At 43.1% G+C, this 19,128-nt stretch overlaps 1 protein-coding gene across 1 annotated transcript; it reads right to left on the reverse strand.

Annotated features, from left to right (window-relative positions):
- Positions 1 to 14,447: 14,447 nt before the first annotated feature.
- On the reverse strand, positions 14,448 to 18,701 carry foxj1b (forkhead box J1b). Its single transcript, XM_068305626.1, has 3 exons — positions 18,342 to 18,701; positions 17,549 to 18,221; positions 14,448 to 16,877 (listed from the first exon to the last, which is right to left on the reverse strand). The coding sequence occupies exons 2-3, from the start codon at positions 18,143 to 18,145 to the stop codon at positions 16,011 to 16,013; spliced, it is 1,464 nt and encodes a 487-aa protein (XP_068161727.1). The 5' UTR covers positions 18,146 to 18,221; positions 18,342 to 18,701; the 3' UTR covers positions 14,448 to 16,010.
- Between the last annotated feature and the right edge of the window lie 427 nt (positions 18,702 to 19,128).

Genomic DNA, 19,128 nt, shown 5'->3' on the forward strand with positions numbered 1-19,128 from the left:
AGCTGAGTACCTTTTCAACAACTCTGTAAAAAGAACTTCAATTGTCTTATTAATCACTGACTATTAGCCGTCTACCTCAGTTTTCTCTACAGTTTTCACTTTCTTTCTATGTTCTAGTGGTAATGCTGACTCAGCATGGGGCCATTCAGGTCAATAATTTCTTCAAATTACTTGATAATCACACACAATTCTGTATGAACCCTATGGAGGTGAAGGAACACCAATGACTCAGAAAAGTCTATAAGCATGCAGGGCAGCACAACAGGAGGGGGTGAAATGTTTTGACTGACAAACAGAAAATCTATTGAACAAAAAGCAGCTTTTAGAGAACTAATAGAAGAAGAAAATCATCCAATTTATTTTCAAACTGGGGAGACCAGGAGGTTGTGAGAGATCATAAACTCAACCACAATCTAAACAGAAAGGTAAATTATTATTTCTGCTCAAAAATCAAATGCTTCATCTAATCTAGAGCAACCTGGTTTGTTTCAACCAAACCTAAGAAGCAGCTCCCACCGATATTCATATTTCCACTGATAAAGCTTTGGAGGTGCCTCTGCTGTCTCCTCCAGCAGGAGGACAAACAAGCTGGGAGTTTTCTGCTCTGGTCAGAGTGTGATCGCTGTGGCCGTTTGCTCTCCTCACCACAAACTGACCATCAGTCAAAGGATAGACCCTAACCCCCTTTGCTACCCCTCCCTTGCTCCTCCTCATCCTCACTTTGTGCACATATTCCACTCCCAGCTCAGACATTCCTCATCCCTCACATCTACATTCTCCACCCATTGGCTGCAAATGTTCTGTCTGCATCTTCCCTCCATTTAATTTGTCTTTCTTCATTTCGTCTTCTTTCTCTTTCCCACTTATTTCTGCCAGAGCTGTCTGCAGCCGTGCATAATTAGCTGGACCGAGGTGTCGGTTCGAGGGTCGGTCTGGCTCCAGCTCAACCCAGCTCATTACAGAGAATACGTCTGTCCTGCCTCCTCCTCTTCCTCTTGTTATTCACTGTTTCTATAGGAGAGTATCTGCATTCAGACTGTGAATAGAAACAACCAGGAGTCGCTGGGATCAAACACTGACGTTTGCTATGAGACTGTGTCAACTAAACATCTACATATGACCCAGATGTTCAGCATTGTGAGGAAGATCATGCATGCATATACGTACATAAACATCAGCCAAGCTGTGGGACGGCTTCGCTGCTAGCTAGCCTGATGGATAATGAGTTACAAGAATTGAAATGGAGCAAACATAATCGCTTGATGTCAAACAAATCCCTGTTACGATATGGAGGAAGAGTCCAAAAATTGTATTTGGATGATTTTAGTTAGTTGCATCTCATCACTCACCATGTCCATCTCATGCAGAAACTCTTCCTACTTAGAGAAGCTTGCACCTCGCATGATGATCAGTTATTTATGAACACAAGGGAACCTTCACACAAAGCACAGGTCAGGTCTAACATTAACAGAGATTATTCTGTTGTAGCTCCATTTCTGAGTGTAAACCTTTAAACAACTTCACAAGAAACCTCATTTAAAATATAGTAACAATTATTTGTATCTATATAGTTGTATATTAATGATATTAGTCACATAGGTGCAGTGCTACATTATGGAACAAGGTCCTGTTCACTCCTGAGAAAACTACTCATGAAATAAAAAAAAATTCACCACTTTTAAGAACATTTTCAATCTTAACACTATCTGCTCATGTTATAATAATTTTTATTGCAACTGTTCAATAACTTTGGTGATTCTAGTGTAAGGAGATTCCCCGCAGCCTAAACATCGGTGGTGATGATGAGGAATGGAGCATGACGGTGGAAGACATCACGACAGCAACCTGCTTGGAGGATCTGAATGGGTGGTGAGCCGGTGAAGAGTTCAAGATGACAATAGAGCAAATTTAAAGTTTGACAGCTAACAAGTGATTGGCTAAAGGAGAATATGGCAGGTGTGACAGGATAGGAGGAGGGTGAGCTGGTGGAGCCTGAGGACAGGAGAAACATCTTATGGGGAAGGAGAAGGTCTTCCTGAAGCTTCTGAAGTGTGGACTACTTCAGTTGTGTGCTGCTGTTGCATTTTTTATCCCTGTCTGTCAATAAGGTCATCACAGTTCACATGAGTTTATAACTCATGGTAACTGAGGAAGAGGAGCTTGATTTAACATTTAAACATGACAAAATTGTTGCTCCAGTGTTCAATGCCCCTGTCCTCTTCTTTCCATACTCATCTTGACTCTCTTTACCTCCAGCGTTTGTCTTTCCGGTATCTTCACTTCTCTGAATCATCATTTCTACCTCTCTCATTTCCCTTGGTCTTGTGTTTCCAACATCATTTAAAACTCTCAGACATATCTTCATCCCGCGGTGCTGCTACTCATCATCCTCCAGCCCGTCGTGTCTGTGCTGTTATTTCTTCACATCGTCCTCCATCTCCATCTTAGCCTCTATCTTTTCTCCTCTCCGTTGCTTTTTTCCCCTTCATCTTTTCCCAGCAGAGTTTTTGAATTGGTCTGTTCTCCAGTGGCTAATTTGACTGTTCTACTTGCCAACCTAGCGGCAGGAGCTTTGTGTGTGTTTGTGTGTATGCATGCTGCTCTTCCCCCCTGCCAGCTGCTGTTATACAACACTAGTCCTTGCCTCTACACACAAACACCTCACTTGCCAGCAAACACACACACGCACGCACACACACACACACACACACACACACACACACACACACACACACACACACACACACACACACACACGTACATGTTTTTGTGTTGAATGTGTGCAGGCTTCTCTCTGTCAGCATCATAATGTGAACTGCACTGATGCTTTAAACAGAGATACTTACTGTAATGCTGCGTGCGTGTGTGTGTGTGTGTATGTGTGTGTGTGTGTGTATCATCAGTGATAACTACGACGCTGATCTGAGGTCAGTGTGTATACGTCTCCTGCTCCAGTGGCTCTCAACATGACAGGCAGGCAGGCGAGCGTGAAGTCGAAGCAAAGCAGCGATTGGTTCCGGGAAGCAGAAGCTAATCAGCACGTCGAGTGTGTGTGGCCCCTAAGTGGCTCTGAAGAGAAGCCACACACACAAATGAAATGCATATATATGACAAATCACACGCAAACGTAACGTTAAATACTGATGGCCACACACAGGCGCACACACACACACACACACACACACACACCTTTCATTGTAATCTAATGGGAATGATGCGGAGCAGCAGAGCACATTGTGTGCTAACAGACTGATGTGCTAAGCACATATCCACACATTGTCTCTCTCTCGCACATACACACACACACACACACACGCATGCACGTGCACGCACCCACACACACACACACACACGCACGGCTCATGTGAAGCCTTACCTGTCAGAGGCAGGTGTGGTCTCCCAGGACCCAATCAGTTTTAATTAACCCCTTGTGGTAGATGGCGGAAGGGGGGAGGGGTGTGGAAGGGAGACAGAGAAGAAGACAAGCAGGAGAAATTTTCTGCTTGTCATTGCAGGAGAGAAGGGAGAGAGATGGGAATTAACTGAGGAAAAAAAACAAAACAGCCAGCAGTATTTAAAAATGCCTTGAGAGGAAGATTAATGATGATTTATGCTGCAGGTTTGGACCATCAGCTGTTTTGGTGAGGCTGAATGTGGAAGTTTATAAAAAGATACCTGGGAATTTAAGGGTTACAATTTAAATGTCACAATATCAAACAACATTCTTGGGTTAAATCGGAAGACAAGCGACACATAACCTGAATCAGCTTAATAAATGTAAATTCCTCATCAAATCTTGAGGTAATTTGCTCCTGAATGATTCTAATGTACTTCATTTACCATCATAAGTTATCCACAGACTCTATTGTGCTGAAGGGATGTTGACCCTTCACCTCATGCTTAGTCACTGTCCTTCACTCCTGACTCATTTCTTCTCCTGCAGTGTTTTCTCCTCGCTCGTCACTGAGCTGCAGTTACAGAATCCCTTAAAGTAAAAACAACACAGCTGAAGAATTTTTACTAGACTTTTTTTCCTTTCAGTGCAGATCACCAACTTGGAGCGGCATCCAGAATGGAACCAGCTACTGGAACCATTCTCAAGCTCTTGGTGAAATCTTTCATGTCAAAATGATCCTCTTCTTTTGATCTTGAACAAAATACTAATTGTTGGTCAGTGGGATGCTGAAGTGTTCTTGGCTTTGGCTTTTTCTTGCAGGATTCACATTTAAAGAGGGCTGTGAGTGTTTTCCATGTTCCTACGTGCACCTGTAGTTTCTCCTACATCCTTAGAAAGGGAGGGGGTCCTGTGTGTCATGTTAGTAGTTAGCCTCCAGAGATGAGGAGTGGGCTACTGACTCACTGATTTTCATTTCATTTTTAAACCTTTAGTCTCCAACCCCAACAGACACTGATTCAATGACCTCCCTTAATCCACTTAATCTGGCTTAATGCAGCTCCATCTGGAGCCACACAGGCTTCACACAACCTTTTCTCACATGCATAGTTCTCCTCAGGACCTCTGAACAGATGCTGGCATGTAAGATCAATGGGGGGGGGCTCTCCTCTACCCTTTAAGATACCCCTATCCATACTAATGTCCTTTATTAAGTATTTTTTTTCATGTTAACACAACTTTGGCTCCACATATGTTTTAATATACATTAAATACCCTCATCGTATGTAATATTTAACCTTTATGTGGCAATAAAGGTGTTGATTTATTCCAGTTAAATTCTTATTTATTCAGGATTTACACAACAGACGCACAAAAAAAACAGGACAACGATCACTCAATGCTTTAATCAGGTCGCAGTCGGCCAACGGTATTATTTGAATCCCAGCAGGTCAGGTGTATATAACAGGTATTTGTACACACAGGGGTGTGTACACACAATGCATATGTGTGTGTTAGTGACTAGAGTGTGCTTCTAATTTCCCTTTGGGAATCACAAGAATATATAAAATTGAAAAAAAAAATCAGTTTTAGGGGAACTCTTTCACATCACATGTATTTTCATTAATGAATTATCTTAATGATTCATATGTAATAACACAAATGTCAAAATAAATTGTTGGAGGAACTAAAAGCACGGAGGTTTCATGTAAAATATAAACTATTTGCCACCACAACTCAAAGTTGATTCACCACCTGCAGGACATTTCTGAGAGGCATTTCACCGCTCAGCAAGATCCTCATCCAAAAGCGATGAAGAGCATCTCACAAAAGCACGTCGTGTTGGTTTCTTTTCATCTGTCCCCCTCCTGCTTCTTCTTCTGATGAATGAACACAAAGGCACAGAGAGTTTGACATTGACACAATGACAGCCACTGTTTGTGTGGTGTGTTTTGAAGACACCTTAAAGACACACACACCCTCTGCGAGCCATCCATTATTGAAGTCTTGGTGGTTTGTGCATGGATAAGGTATCGCTCTGCTGTCATCCTTATGTAATCAGAGGTGATTTCCTGAGAAGGCAAGTATAACCTCATGGCCCGTCAATGGACACAGATTTTTGTGATGACTCACTCAATATGAATTGTTTGCAGCCTTTGCCTCTTGGTTCAGATGTTTTTTAGATTAATTTTATTACATATAACAGAAAAATAATCTGTTCTTTACAGCTAGCAGCGTTCATAGGACGGTCGTGCATTTTTCTCTTCTGGTATTAGTTCATCACTTCGCTGCACAGATACACAAACGAGTTAAGATCATACTCATCTTGTGTAATAGCTGGATGTGAAATATACTTTTTTACATGCATGTGTTTCTCTTTGTCTGTGTTTTGTCTGCATTCGACTGTGAAAGTGCATGTGTGCTGTGTACAGCTCCCCCGGTGAGCCAAATGCTCCACCGCTTCACAAAGCAAATTGCAGCTAATCAAATAAGAGCCCTCAGCAGTGTGCAGACATAGGGAGAGAAGAAAGGAAGAAGTGTGTATGTGTGTGTGTGTGTGTGTGTGTGTGTGTGTGTGTGTGTGTGTGTCTCAAGGAGGGGGTGGCAGAGGCAGTCTAGTGGTTTCAAGAGGTCTCGCATAGGAGGTGGGGGTGGAAGGACATGAATGCACACCTGCATCTTATATTGATGTCACAGACACAAATGTGGATGGATACACACATACATGTATCTTACACACACATGCTCATATAGATCATATACATAACTGAACCAGTCTTCCGTAAACACACATGTGGGAATCTTTTCTCTTCGGTCGTTTCTTTCTTTGCTTTTCAGTGAACCTCTTTCACTCTCTGGGTTTCGTAAGTGACCTTGAGGGAGAATATAAAAAGCTGATGATAAAATACTTTGAAGTATTCAATGATTCTAAGGACAAACTTATGGCTGGAAACTGATTGCATTTTGATATTTTAACCTGTAGAATATATGAAATCTGTGACATGGTTGGGTTATTACTTCTGGCCGCTAATGCTAGGGATAGATAAGTAGGAGCTGTAGGCTGTCAGGAGCCCCACACATCCTCTCACCTGACACGGAGTACATTGGCTCTAAAGACCCCTGAAACTATTTAAAATAGCATTTCTGACTACTTGGTCAGGAAAAGAGGATTGTTTTGGTCAGATCAAATGTTAGACACCTGTCACCTCTGACACCACCCTACGTTGCCTACTGATGACCTACGGTGTATGGCTGCTTTTCAAACAAGGAAACAATCAAGAACGGATGATGAAGTAATTTCCAAAAGGTAATTGATAATTAGGTGACATAGTTGACTGAAAGAAACAGATAATGGTTGTCATATTAGCGAAATTTATATCAAATTAGTCACAATAATTAGATGACGCTTATATGAAAATTAATTATTTAAGTGTAATTATAGTAACTTGTGTAATTGTTTATATCCTCTTCAGTCGATTGGAATAAACAGATTCGGGTGGTAGTTGGTGTTGAAGAACAGGTACTTGAATTTATTTAACGTCGACTGTAGGTTTAAAGAAAGTTCTCGTTGTTGCTTGAACCTGCGATCCGACTAGGAGATTCCTGGCTCCGACTCAGGCGGAGCAACAGGGCAGATTGGGGAGGCTGGCCCAGACTTGTTTTCTGCTCTGGCACCGATATTGACGCTGCATGAGTGGCAGAGCTCCAGCCCTCCTCTGGCACCCTCTCTACACTCCCTTCCACGCTCACCCTCCTGACACGCTGCCCTCTGGCAAGCCTTCCCTGTGTGGGCATGAGTGTGTGCGTCTGACAGACCGAGGGTCCATGAAGTTGTATCTGTTGCCTGAGTAATCTGTGCCTGGCTCTGTGTGTGTGTGTGTGTGTGTGTGTGTGTGTGTGTGTGTGTGTGTGTGTGTGTGTGTGTGTGTGTGTGTGTGTGTGTGTGTGTGTGTGTGTGTGTGTGTGTGTGTGTGTGCGTGTGTGTGTGGCAGCTGTGTGCCCTCCTCCTGTCCGCCTGCAGGACAATCAGCCGCTCCCTGTGACCACAGAGACCGAAGGCTCACGGCAAGAATGTCTTTCACTGACCAAGAGGTGGACGCCAAGACGCAAACACACACCAGACGAGGGAACACAGACGTACGCTGACATATCCAAATTATTTGTATTATTGATCCGTATAATTATTTTGGAATAGAATTTAAATTAATCAGTTTCAGTAAGTTTCATTTATCCAGACGACGGCAAAGGATGCCTACAGGATCTCTTTAGGCCTGGAGAAACCATCATGTATAACAACAAACTTTTGCATTGCAAATATTTGCACTGTTACCCAATTGCAGAAGTTCTCTATCACAGCGACCCGTGAAAGTTAAAAAATGGAGAAGGCTACAAAAAAAATTTCTGACAGCAAAAGTTTCTGCAGAGGAAATAATACTTTTACTTCGTTCTAGTATTCTTGTAATCTGGTTATGCAAACAAAAGACCATAGTAATTAGAAAGTGCAGTGACATGTGATGTAATTCCAGCTGAAACTAGAATGAATGCACACCTCCACCTAAGTCTTACAGTCTCCATTAATTCACTCCAGCATTATTTGAATTCAAATAGCCTTGAAGCATCATGTACATGGCCGCATACCATTGAGAGATTTGAACTGCACAGATTCATAGATACCATCTCTTTATCTGTACTAGAGTTTAGTGTGCTCTATTCTGGATCCTTCCTTGAACCACGTTTCATGGAAATTATGTAGTTTTTTTTTCTACATAATTCTGATGACAAAGCAAGAAATGGAAACAAGAAATGGAAACAGATAAAAACATGACCTCCCTGGCTGCGGTAAAGAAAGCTGGTATATGCTGAAGTTGTGCAAAATTGTTAAGTACAGTACAAGTATGTATCTCACTAAGTTCCAATGAAAAACAACGTAGCGTAGGAGGCTTATCATCTTACTAAGGGAAGTTAGTTTTCTTGATGCAACATAAAATGCAGTATTATGCAAGACTGGAGTAAATGTATGAGTAAGACAGTCAGAGTTTTGCACAAGTTATAGCTCTGGATAGGACTGATGCAGAAACAGGACAGGAAGAAAACCAGTAAAAAGTGAAAGTGACACATGACCATAAAAGGTCTTACAAGGGTTAATAAAGCCTCTTTAGCCTCCAATAACCTCTACACATATTTGCAGTTGCCATCTGTGTGCAAGCAGTTTGTTTTCACACATTTGCACACCAGCGTTTGTCTGGACTGAATGAATAAAAAATTAGCACATCAAAACTGGAACAAAATCTAAATCTCTGTGCAAATTATAGATCCAGTCTTCATCAATGATCACCACATTCAGAGGAATAAGGCCTAAGATACACACAGGCCTTACTGAAACAATCATGCTCTTATCGTATGTAAATACTGACATAAACACACTTCATACGTTTGCACGTGAAAGCTTAATTTTTGTAAATAATTAAGCTTTCACTCTTCCTCCCTACATCTCAGACCTTTTATTCTAATTTACCATCCGCAATTCCTTTCAAATTGGAGCTGGCAATCTAAATGAAGCCTCATTTCCATTTCATACATAAACAGCAGCCTTTTGGAAAGACTATTTAGGTGTATTTCCTGTTGAGGTCCCTCCTCTCGTGTCAGGCCAGTCTGGCATTAATGGATGGCCGAACCACTGAATATCTTCCCAGCCTTTTTCCCTTATCAATATGTGATGAGGGCATGGAAACAAGAGAGGGACGACAATTTCCCGCCTGTTCAGAGAGGTGAGGGCTAACTCCCGCTGCAGGTCCTGCTTAGATACGTGTGATTCCTCCTTTCAATTTATGCACCGCTGAGGAAATTACATTTATCTATGTGATCTGCTTCTTGTTTGAACGCATAATCGCTCACAGTCAGGGGTTCTCTGGGGGCTATAAAACATTCTTGGGGTGTTTTCTTTCTGCCACCTTTTGCTTTGTGCCTCAAAGAAAGGATTAATTAGTGAGACAACCCCATCATGTGTTGTCTATTAGCTATTTCCCATGAAGAATAGCTCGGAGGTTATCCCTAATAAATGAGCAGTTGAACCGGCTGTCCCGGTCTCGGTGGGATGGCACCTCTTTAGTAAATCTGGTTGACCCTGTTTATGCCTGACTCTAATCAGGAGCCATCCAGAGGGTGCCACGGTGGCAATAAACCACTGAATACACCCTCTTCTTGTCTCTGTGTCAGCTTCTGCCCTCCTCCGTGCACCACTATATAGCTTACACACAAACACGACGCAGGGCCCCCGAGAGGAACGCCAGGGAAGAGGTTATAAAGCATTATAAACCAGGTTAGTCTACAGTGACAGCGCAGCTTGTTCCTCCTTTTTTCAGCAGGTCCGCATGCTGGGCAGCCCCTGCCTCTCATCGAGCACGTTGAATAGAACGGCGGGGCTCTGGCTCCACAGAGATAGTGTTATCTGGGTCGCCACGGGGCCCCAAACGCAGCCGTGTACACACACACGTCAGGAGGCAGTGCACACACATCAGCGCGGGTGCAGACAAAGAAACGAGGACCAGCCCAAACATTATGGACGCATAACATAACTGCTCACACACACGCGCACACACACAACACACACACACACACACACACACACACACACACACACACACACACACACACACACAAACACAAACACAGATTTGGGGGCAGTGACACCTCTTCGCTCTTCAACTTGATGGTGGTTGTGACAAAATGGTGTCTGCATGTATCTGGTATGAAATCCCTGCAGCTGACACAGTGTCAGTGTCGTCGGCTGAAGTCCCTGCTGTGTTGAGGAATCTGAGCTATTCCACCCAGTTCTGGAGATCTCCACACATGACCTGTCGCTGCTGGGAGCTGCAAACCAGAGGGACGGGGATAAGCCGCATTTCTCCCCCTTTTTTTCCAACTATTTCAATTAAAAAGAGATTTGGGGTGGAAAAGCACATTTTCATACAGGGCATGCAAACAAAATCCTGGTAAAGGGTGAGGAAATAATCTGTGGTAAATTTTGGAAGGCTTTATCTAGGAGCTATTAGATATCTGTTGTGCGGGGGCTGCTCTGATGGATGCAGGGTGAACCTGTGGAAGGGCCCGCCCACATGGATACAACGCTCTTTTAGATATTTCACTGTAATAATAGGATGATACCGGTGTCTTACATCTGATGGTTACATCCTTCATAGTGGATCTTACAAACAGTGACATCTTTCCTAAATTACTGATGCAAAAAGAAATATTTGCAAATGATGAAGTTCATTATTTTTCCCTGACAGTAATTTAGAGTTGACAAACGTGTTGATAAATTAGCTCTAAAGAATGTGCATATAGAATATGATCACTTCATGGCCTGACACTGAGTTGTCAAACTCCTGCCCATTGTGGTCCTTTGTGATCTTCGGGTTCCTCAGGAAGAAATCTCTTGAATATTTCCTCCAAATGAAAGGCTCCACATTTTGGGAATACCGCCTGAGGACAATAACATCATTCTTATGTGAACTTTTAACATTTAGCCTTTCTGATCTTTGGCCTGTATTTATAGCAGGCTTCTGTTCTGAAATGTTCTAATTTATTTATTCTATTTCTTTTATTCATTAAAACCTTTTTGCTCTTCTGCCTACAATATGTTTTGTCATGTTATTATTTATGGCTGTTCCAGCAGTGTAGTGGTGGACATAATGTCAGCTGAGCTCTTTGTTGAGGTGTGAAACAATATTGACTACTGCTAGATAAATTAATATGAACATTTCTTCTCAAACATCAGTCGTCCAAAGAGTGTTAACTTAAAACATTTGTTGTCCATTTTATTCCTTTGTGTCACCATGAAGTTGACTTTTGAGTTTAGGGATTTCCATGAAATTCACATAAATATTCATGGTCCCCAGATAATGAATCAGTTTTCCTTTTTCAACTGCAACATGTTTATTTCCATCATATTGTTACTGATGTCTCTCATCCAGATGAGAAATCATCCATTAATCGTTAAAATGTAATTTAAAACACATATAATGTTAAATCAGTAGAAGGGGAAACATACAGCACTTGGAAGATCTAAAAAAAACTCAAGTACATTGCAAAATAGGACATTTAGGTTGTAATGAATGCAAATCATAGCCAGTTAAAATATGAGAACTTAAAATTAATTTTCCAAAAACAAGTAAAACCAGGAAGTAAGACCAGACTTAGGTTTATAACCAGATATTCCTACTTAAAAACTTACTTTATAAAAATTTCATTCACATTAGCTGTACTAGTTTGGAGTTAATTAGCTAATACAGTGGTACCTCTACTTACGAAATTAATTGGTTCCAGAAGAAATTACGTAACTACAAAATTACGTAAGTCCAGACTTGTTTTCCATGCAAATGCCCTAATCCGTTCCGAGCCCACAAATATTCCGACATAAATGTTTTATAAAGCATAAAAATGCATCAAAACATGTAACAAATACATGTTATGATTAGATTATTACACAATAAATGAGAGTTGTGCATAACATAAAAAACAAAGAATAGAGTAAAGAATAAAAATGATGGTCATTTACCTTTTAACTGCTGTCCACACTGTTTTTTGCCCTCTTTGGTTCATGCGCTCCTACCTCATGATGCCGAACAACAGAGTGAATTCCAGTCCTCCTTTTGAACTTCTCCAACCACCCACGCGATGCCTTAAACTCCTTAAACTTCCTTTTGTTTTAATAACGTGGCGATTGTAGATGCATTACGGCCATATTCTTTGGCGAGATCAACCAAACGTATCCATTTTTCATTCTTTTATCTATTATCTCTTGCTTTGTTTGTACGGACAAAAAAACTCTTTTCTTCATCTTTTCTTTTCCTCTTTTCTCCGTCACTTTCTTGGGGTCCATAGTGAATACGTACTCTAAAAGTTATTATATTTGCGCAAAACTATCAGAACACCTCACGGGTCGAATGCCGAAGACCGTTCTAGCGCCACACAGAGGTGGAGTGGCATCCCTCTTAGCCAATGGGATGCCAGGAAGATACGTAATAGGTAATAGCCAATGGCAGAGCAGCTATGAGAATGTTGCATTCAGGAACCTGTGGGAGACTCGAGTATCAGCCGATACTGTGTTTTTACATTACATAAGTCGAACTTTCTTTCGTAAGTAGAGGTAATATTTTCCTGCTCAGAAATTTCGTAAGTAGAAAATTTGGTAAGTAGAGACATTCTTAAGTCGAGGTATCCCTTTACTAGCATGCTAACAGACTAAATTAATATACTGACACTGTTTGAGCATGTCTGTGATGAGCTGGCGACTCCTCCTGCCTCTTGTTTGTAGCCAGGTGGATGAGGCTTCATCCAATATCACGACCTGCATTATGGGATGATTATGATCGCCTCGTCTTCAAGAAGATGAATTTAAGGATACGATATGGTAGGATGTTAGCTTTTATGTTAGCATTTAGCTTAAAGCACCATCATCCCTACTAGTTCTCTCTAAGATGCGCACTTGTGCAATTGCGCACTGCTCGCACAGTCTCAGCACACAAGATATTCCATGCTGCGCATAAAATAAAATTTGATACAAGCACACTGTGGTATCCCGTGTGATGTTACTATTGTGTGTCGCTGCCCTGAGTAGAGAATTTTTGGAATTTCTTGTTAAGGCTGGACGCCAAAATGAAGCTCGCCAAAAGAAGTCTGTGGTTGTCAACCTTGACCAGATTATACAACACCAATATTATTGTTTTCTGTATCATTTTCCATTGTAACTCAGTGAGTGACAGGTGTCCAGCCAATGATGCGATCAGGTTCACTGATGCTACGCAGCCAATCAGAACATTGACGGTCCTGCATGTGCGCCCTGCTGTACGCGCCGTGCAGGTTCGCCAGCTAACAAGTGGAAACGAACGGGCAGCGACACATCCACCAAGCCAAACTAAAAGAGACATGCAGTTCTTCTAAAATGGAATGGCTGTCGGAGTTCATATAAATAAAAGAACAAGCGGGGAAACTGGGTGACTTTTTTTGCTTTGTTTTGAGAAAGTTCAAAGCAAGAAGCAGATAAAACCATTAACCTGGACAAAGCGTACAACCACATGAACATTACGGTAAAATTTAAGTCAGATTTGTGCATACTCTGATGACATTTATTAAGATTTTGGATTTATTGACATTAATCATTCAATGCTGTTACTACTAGATAATTTATGGGTAGTAGAAATGCTAATAAAAAAGGAGTAATTAGATATTTTACAGACAGAGTTACAGGTATTTACACTGTAAATGAGTGTTTTAATGTGAACAAAATCTTATGTCTGAAAGGTGTATATGTCTCCTTTCTTCCAGACCAGGACCCTAAGCCAGACCATCACTGGACCTCACTGGCCAAATCAGCACTGTACCCATGGCCAGAGCAGGACCCTCACATGTAACACACTACACATCTCATGAAGAGCAAGATTGGTCTTTTTCTTTTCAAGTGGACCAAATCACTTCTATTAAAAGTAATGAAAATTGCTGCTGTAATTTGATTCTTTTAATAAGCCATATAACTTGCTATGACCCAAGGTTTTTAACCAGTGTGACACTGGTGTGAGGCCACAGTGTGCACGTCTGATGTTGCTCACAGTGGTCCTCGGTGCGCTCGGGAAGCTTGTGTGTTTGCCCAGACACATGAAAAATTAGACGGGACATTGATCCCTACTGTAAAGTGTTGTTCAGGTTGTTGTCTTGTTGACACTCTGGTGCAAACTAGTTTAAACAAAAACAAACAAACAAAAATCTTAATCCCTAATGTATGCGATACTTTTTAGTCGTACAGCTGTTCATGATGTCATCTCTACCCCCTTTATGGTTCAATACCCAACCAGTCCAGACCTGCTGGTGCTGATTAATGATAAACCCTAACAGACCTTTATCTGCATTGATCGGACACATCTAACTCAAACAGTAATCCTGACTACATCTGTAGACTAGAACTCAAACACCTTAAGGTCTTTCACAATGACACGAAAACTGAAGCCATCTTTGTTATTGTTTTTTTTTTTTTAATTGACACCATTTATTGCATCGAGGCATGATTGCATTTTTAAACAGCTTAAAAAAGTAAAAATCAAAATGAAAACACAGGATTAAAGAGGCTGTATCAAATTTGATCGTTATGATACAAGAGGAAATTCTGGCCTTTACGAATTGAATTTATATGAACCTGTTCATCATTAACCCCCAAAAACCAACAACATAAAACTCACTGTGAAATTTAGATTGGTGGAAAAAAAAGACATACAAATGAAAAAGACACAAAAGGGAAATCCATCACCCACCAGTGGCAGAAAACAGAACTTTTTCATTATTAATAAACACATAAATCTCAATGAACTGCATATTCCTTATCAACAACCTTGGCAAACTCAATCAACAAATTTGTCAACCATCTGAATGAGACCAGGTTATCCAGGGAGAAAAAAAACAACAGAACAGTTAAACCTACTTATTGCAATGTTGAGTTCAGCGTTCAGAAACAATCTTTTATACACAATTACAGCATATGAATCAATTTCATTAAGGGTCAGTAAAGTTTAGAAAACATTTTATTACACTGATAAAATAAAACCAAACATCCCAAAAGTCAAAAGCTGTCTTGCTTTCCTAAAACTGCCGCCTATCAAAGTGCATAATGTTCGATTTTCATGACCGACAAGAAAGAGATCAATTTCAGATCCTCTCCTCTTTCAGGTTTGCAACACACAACTGCAGACAAATGGCAATTGCTCCTGCCTACCTTAATGCTATATACTTTAGTGAATATATATTAAATTGTATATGACTGATTTCTAATTTCAGACTACGAATTCAAAGTTTTTTCTGTTTTCCATCCTGCTCTGATTTCTTCTTCATCGTCACTCGGTGCCGGCTGCAGGAACAGCAGCTTCCACCGCAGGCTGGTCAAAAACGCTCAATGCTAATGTAGCAAAAATAAAATCGTGTTTGTCTTGTCTGTCTCAGAGTGACAGTAGCTGTTAGTGAAATGTGCGGCTGGGTTTTCTTCTATCGTTATCATTTCATCAAAAACAGCTCGCAGTGACAAATCGCTGCAGTTCATAACAGTTTAGATCTCATTTGATCTCATTCTCCGACATTTGAGCTGTTGCAGTTGCAGAAAATCCAGGTCAGGGGATAATAATTTGTCCTGTTTCTGCTCGCCGTTTCTTTTCCTTCCATTTTACTACTTAGGAAACAGTTTGCTGCCATTTATTCTTCGGTTATAATCCCTCGTAGACGGCGTGAAGCATTAATTGGTTTGTACATTGTTTCCTGCTGTCAGGTCATTGTTGTGTAATTTCTCTACGCTAGGACATATCTCTTATTTTGATTCCCACCAAACCTCAGTCTGATTAACGTCTGCTTTAAAGGAAATCTTGTTCGCTGTGTTCACAGCTCTAGTTCAAGCTCGGTTCAAGATGGTTGCATTGTAACAACGGAAAAAAAAAAAGATTACAAGTGCAGCGTATTGGTGATTGATTGAAGGGAATGCAGTAAGCAGGCTATAGTTCTGACCACGGTGTGGAATCAGTAATCAAACATGTTTGTGTCAACTGGGTGTAAATTATTTGGAGTGAGGTGTGGGGGTCAAAGGTCACAGAAAGGCCTCCACTCTTTCCCACGGCTGCATCTCTGTGAAGAAGCCCTCGTACAGGCCGAAGCCCTGATCCAGCGTCAGAGGGATCTCCTGCGGCTCCTCCTTCACCTCCTCCCAGGGCTGCAGCACAGGCTGTTCCTGGAACAGTGCCGAGCTGTCGTCGAACTGCTGCAGCTGGCTGTGGCTTTGGAGCAGCTGGTCCAGCTGCTGCTGCAGGTGGAGCTGCGGCATGTGGAGCTCTCCCATATTCCCCTTGCAGTCCACGGAAGACGCGCTCAGCTCCATGTAAGAGTACGACTGGTGGTGGTTCAGGTGCTGGCTCTGACTCATCACTTCCCCTCCGCCGCACCAACTCCCCAGCCCCAGGGAGGGCTGCCTCCCCTGCATGGACCCCTCCATCTCGCAGCCCAGGGAGCTCAGCGCCGTGTTGATGTCCAGATCCTCGAAGGTGCTGCAGCTCCCGCTGAGAACGTCATCGAACACGGACGCCAGGTCGAAGTCTCCCCTCAGCATATCTGCTTTGCGGGCCTCCGCCGCCAGAAGAGGAGACTCGGTCGCCCTCATCACTTTACTGTTATTCTTAGAGGGCAGGTTTTTGCGTTTGCTGCCCACTCCTGGGTAAGGAAACCCGTTCTGGGGGCTGTGATACCCCGGAACCAGTTTGCTCTGTCTGTGGGCGCCGTTGCTGGCGCTGCTGCTGTTGTATTGGTTAGCAGACATCCTCCTGCGTTTGAAGATCCCGTTGACGAACATGTCGGCGTACTGAGGATCAATCTGCCAGAAGCCCCCCTTCCCCGGCTCGTCTTTCTGCCGAGGGACCTTCCTGAAACACTTGTTGAGGGACAGGTTGTGGCGAATGGAGTTCTGTGACAAAGACACACACGTAAAAAAAAGAAAAAAAGAATGATTAACAAGATCCCAGTGGTTTTGAGCAAATTTGAATTAGTCATGCAAAAGGGGGCTGGGGGTGGGGGGATGCATTGTTGTTGTTTGCATAGAAAAGCAAATGTACCTAATGAGGCTTTCTAGTAGCAGGCAGCTCTGCGCATTTCAAACATGATCATCTGTGTTTGGCTCTCTCAGGAGCCCTCATTAATACACAGACGCACATGTACGCGTGGCACACACACACACACACACACACACACACACACACACACACACGCACACACACTGCTTTCTTCACTGAATCACTGCTCCCCTCAGACAAAGCCTTGCACGAGCTGTGCTCGTGGAGGATGGAAAGTTGTTGTTTTCTGGTTCCTGCATCAAACAGCTCTTGTCTTGTGAATCATCAGTGACTGAAATTAGACTCATCTTGTGAAAATGTTTGAGGAGGTTTTCACATTTACTCTCAATCTGATTTTTTTAAAATTTTTTTAAAGGCCTTGTCTAATGTCCTGCAGTGCAGAGATGTGGCCCCTGACGGTGGCCCCTGGGATCAGTTCCTTAACCCTCTGTCTCCCCCTCCTCCTCCTCCTCGCCATTTATCTGACTCATCAATAATAGAAGGAAAGTTAGCCGGTCTCGGTTACCTGCCAGCTGGGTTCCGCGTGTCTGTAGTAGCAGAAATTCTCCGTTATCCAGTTATAGATGGTGGACAGAGTCACTTTGGGCTGTTTGCTGGCCTGCATGGCCATGCAGATGAGAGATGCGTAAGAGTAGGGCGGTTTGACCTTAGAGTTGGTTTTATAGTCGACCTCCATCGGCGGGCTGGCCTGGATGGGGATGTGAGGGTAGCCGTTCACTGGATGCGCGTAAGTGGCGAACAGCGGCGCGCCGTTGGGGTCACTGCCGGAGGTAACGGGGCTGCCGAGGTAGGGGGGCATCCCGGTGGAGGCGGTGTCCCCGGCAGGCGGGCTGGATGGAGAGTCGTTGCCCCCTCTGGGCCCTCTGGGATAGCCGAGTCGCTTGAAACACAGGTGATGCTGGGAGGATGGACACCCCGGTCCGGCTCCGGTGTGTCGCTCCGGGTCCGCGCTGAGGATGGAGAAATTCTGGAGCCAGTGGAGGCTGGTTAGGCTATCATCCATGGAGGCAGAGTCGGACCCGGGCACCTGGTCCTCCGGATAAACAGACAGCCATTTCTCCTGAAACTTATTGGCAATGTCGGGGCTCGTCAGAACCGGCATACTGACTTCTGTGCGTGCGACGGGAGCAGAGGGCGGCCAAAAAGATCTTCACAGAGGCATTTAAAGTTTTCTTTTTCTTTATGAGAACAGGGGGAAAAAAGTTAAATAAAAATACTGTTAATCAAACGAATCGCTAAAGTATCCCAGACGCACACAAATGATGATTAATCCCACAAATGATGCGCAATTTCCCTACCTCCAGCCACTCAGGAGGAGATTCTCCGTGTGCACCTGTTGCGGTCTGTTCTGCCTCTCTTCTCTAAGGACCCAGCTGCACACCCAGTCTCTGCGCAACAAGTGCGGTGGGGGGGAGGGCGAGTTGCATCCAGCAGGAGCTCATATGGAGGAAAATGAGGGGGGAAAAGCCACTCAGGGCGGAACGAATCCGACTCGGACGATCAAGACAGTTACTCTTCCAGACGCTGGCTTCAGTTTGGGAGTCTGTGGGACGTCAAGACGTGATGATCTGTTCAAAGATGAAACCTAAGACGCTCATAAAGCCCGATGGACTGCCCACAGTCCCTTTAAGCACTCGAGGGGCTGTCTGATTGGCTGGGTATAACAAGTTTCACAATACCGGTCTACTTACCAACCCTCTCACACACAAAAGGTGAGGGTGTCAGTGTAGAATATGAGTATATTACATGGCAAGTGCAGCTCGTCGTTTCTGTGCCTTTGTCTTCATCCGGAAACGCACAGAAATGTGACCTCCGTGACGCGCGTCACGGCCGCCATCCGAGCTGGCGCTGAAAATGACGCGCCAAAGATCCCGCTTGAAACGCATTGCTGCACCCGCAAGGAAAGCAGCGCACTTTATCTGATAAACCTGTGTTTACTATGTCTTCACTGAAGGTTATTTACCAGTCAGAACATTCCCTCCCCAATTCATTAACTTTTCCACACGTATCATGGTGAAACTGTATAATTTGGTATCTTTTGGATTTACCAAAACCTGCAGAAGTAGAGCTTTAAGGAAGTGTTTC

The sequence above is a fragment of the Antennarius striatus genome, chromosome 21 (genome assembly GCF_040054535.1).
Source record: "Antennarius striatus isolate MH-2024 chromosome 21, ASM4005453v1, whole genome shotgun sequence".
In the NCBI taxonomy this organism is placed as follows: domain Eukaryota; kingdom Metazoa; phylum Chordata; class Actinopteri; order Lophiiformes; family Antennariidae; genus Antennarius; species Antennarius striatus.

What these genes read in the sequence shown, in the direction of transcription:
- foxj1b (XM_068305626.1), bottom strand. Translation starts at nt 18,145, where the DNA reads ATGCCGGTTCTGACGAGCCCCGACATTGCCAATAAGTTTCAGGAGAAA. An exon ending in ACGCGGAACCCAGCTGGCAG is followed by an intron (nt 16,878 to 17,548) that starts GTAACCGAGACC and finishes TCTTTGTCACAG; the next exon opens with AACTCCATTCGCCACAACCT.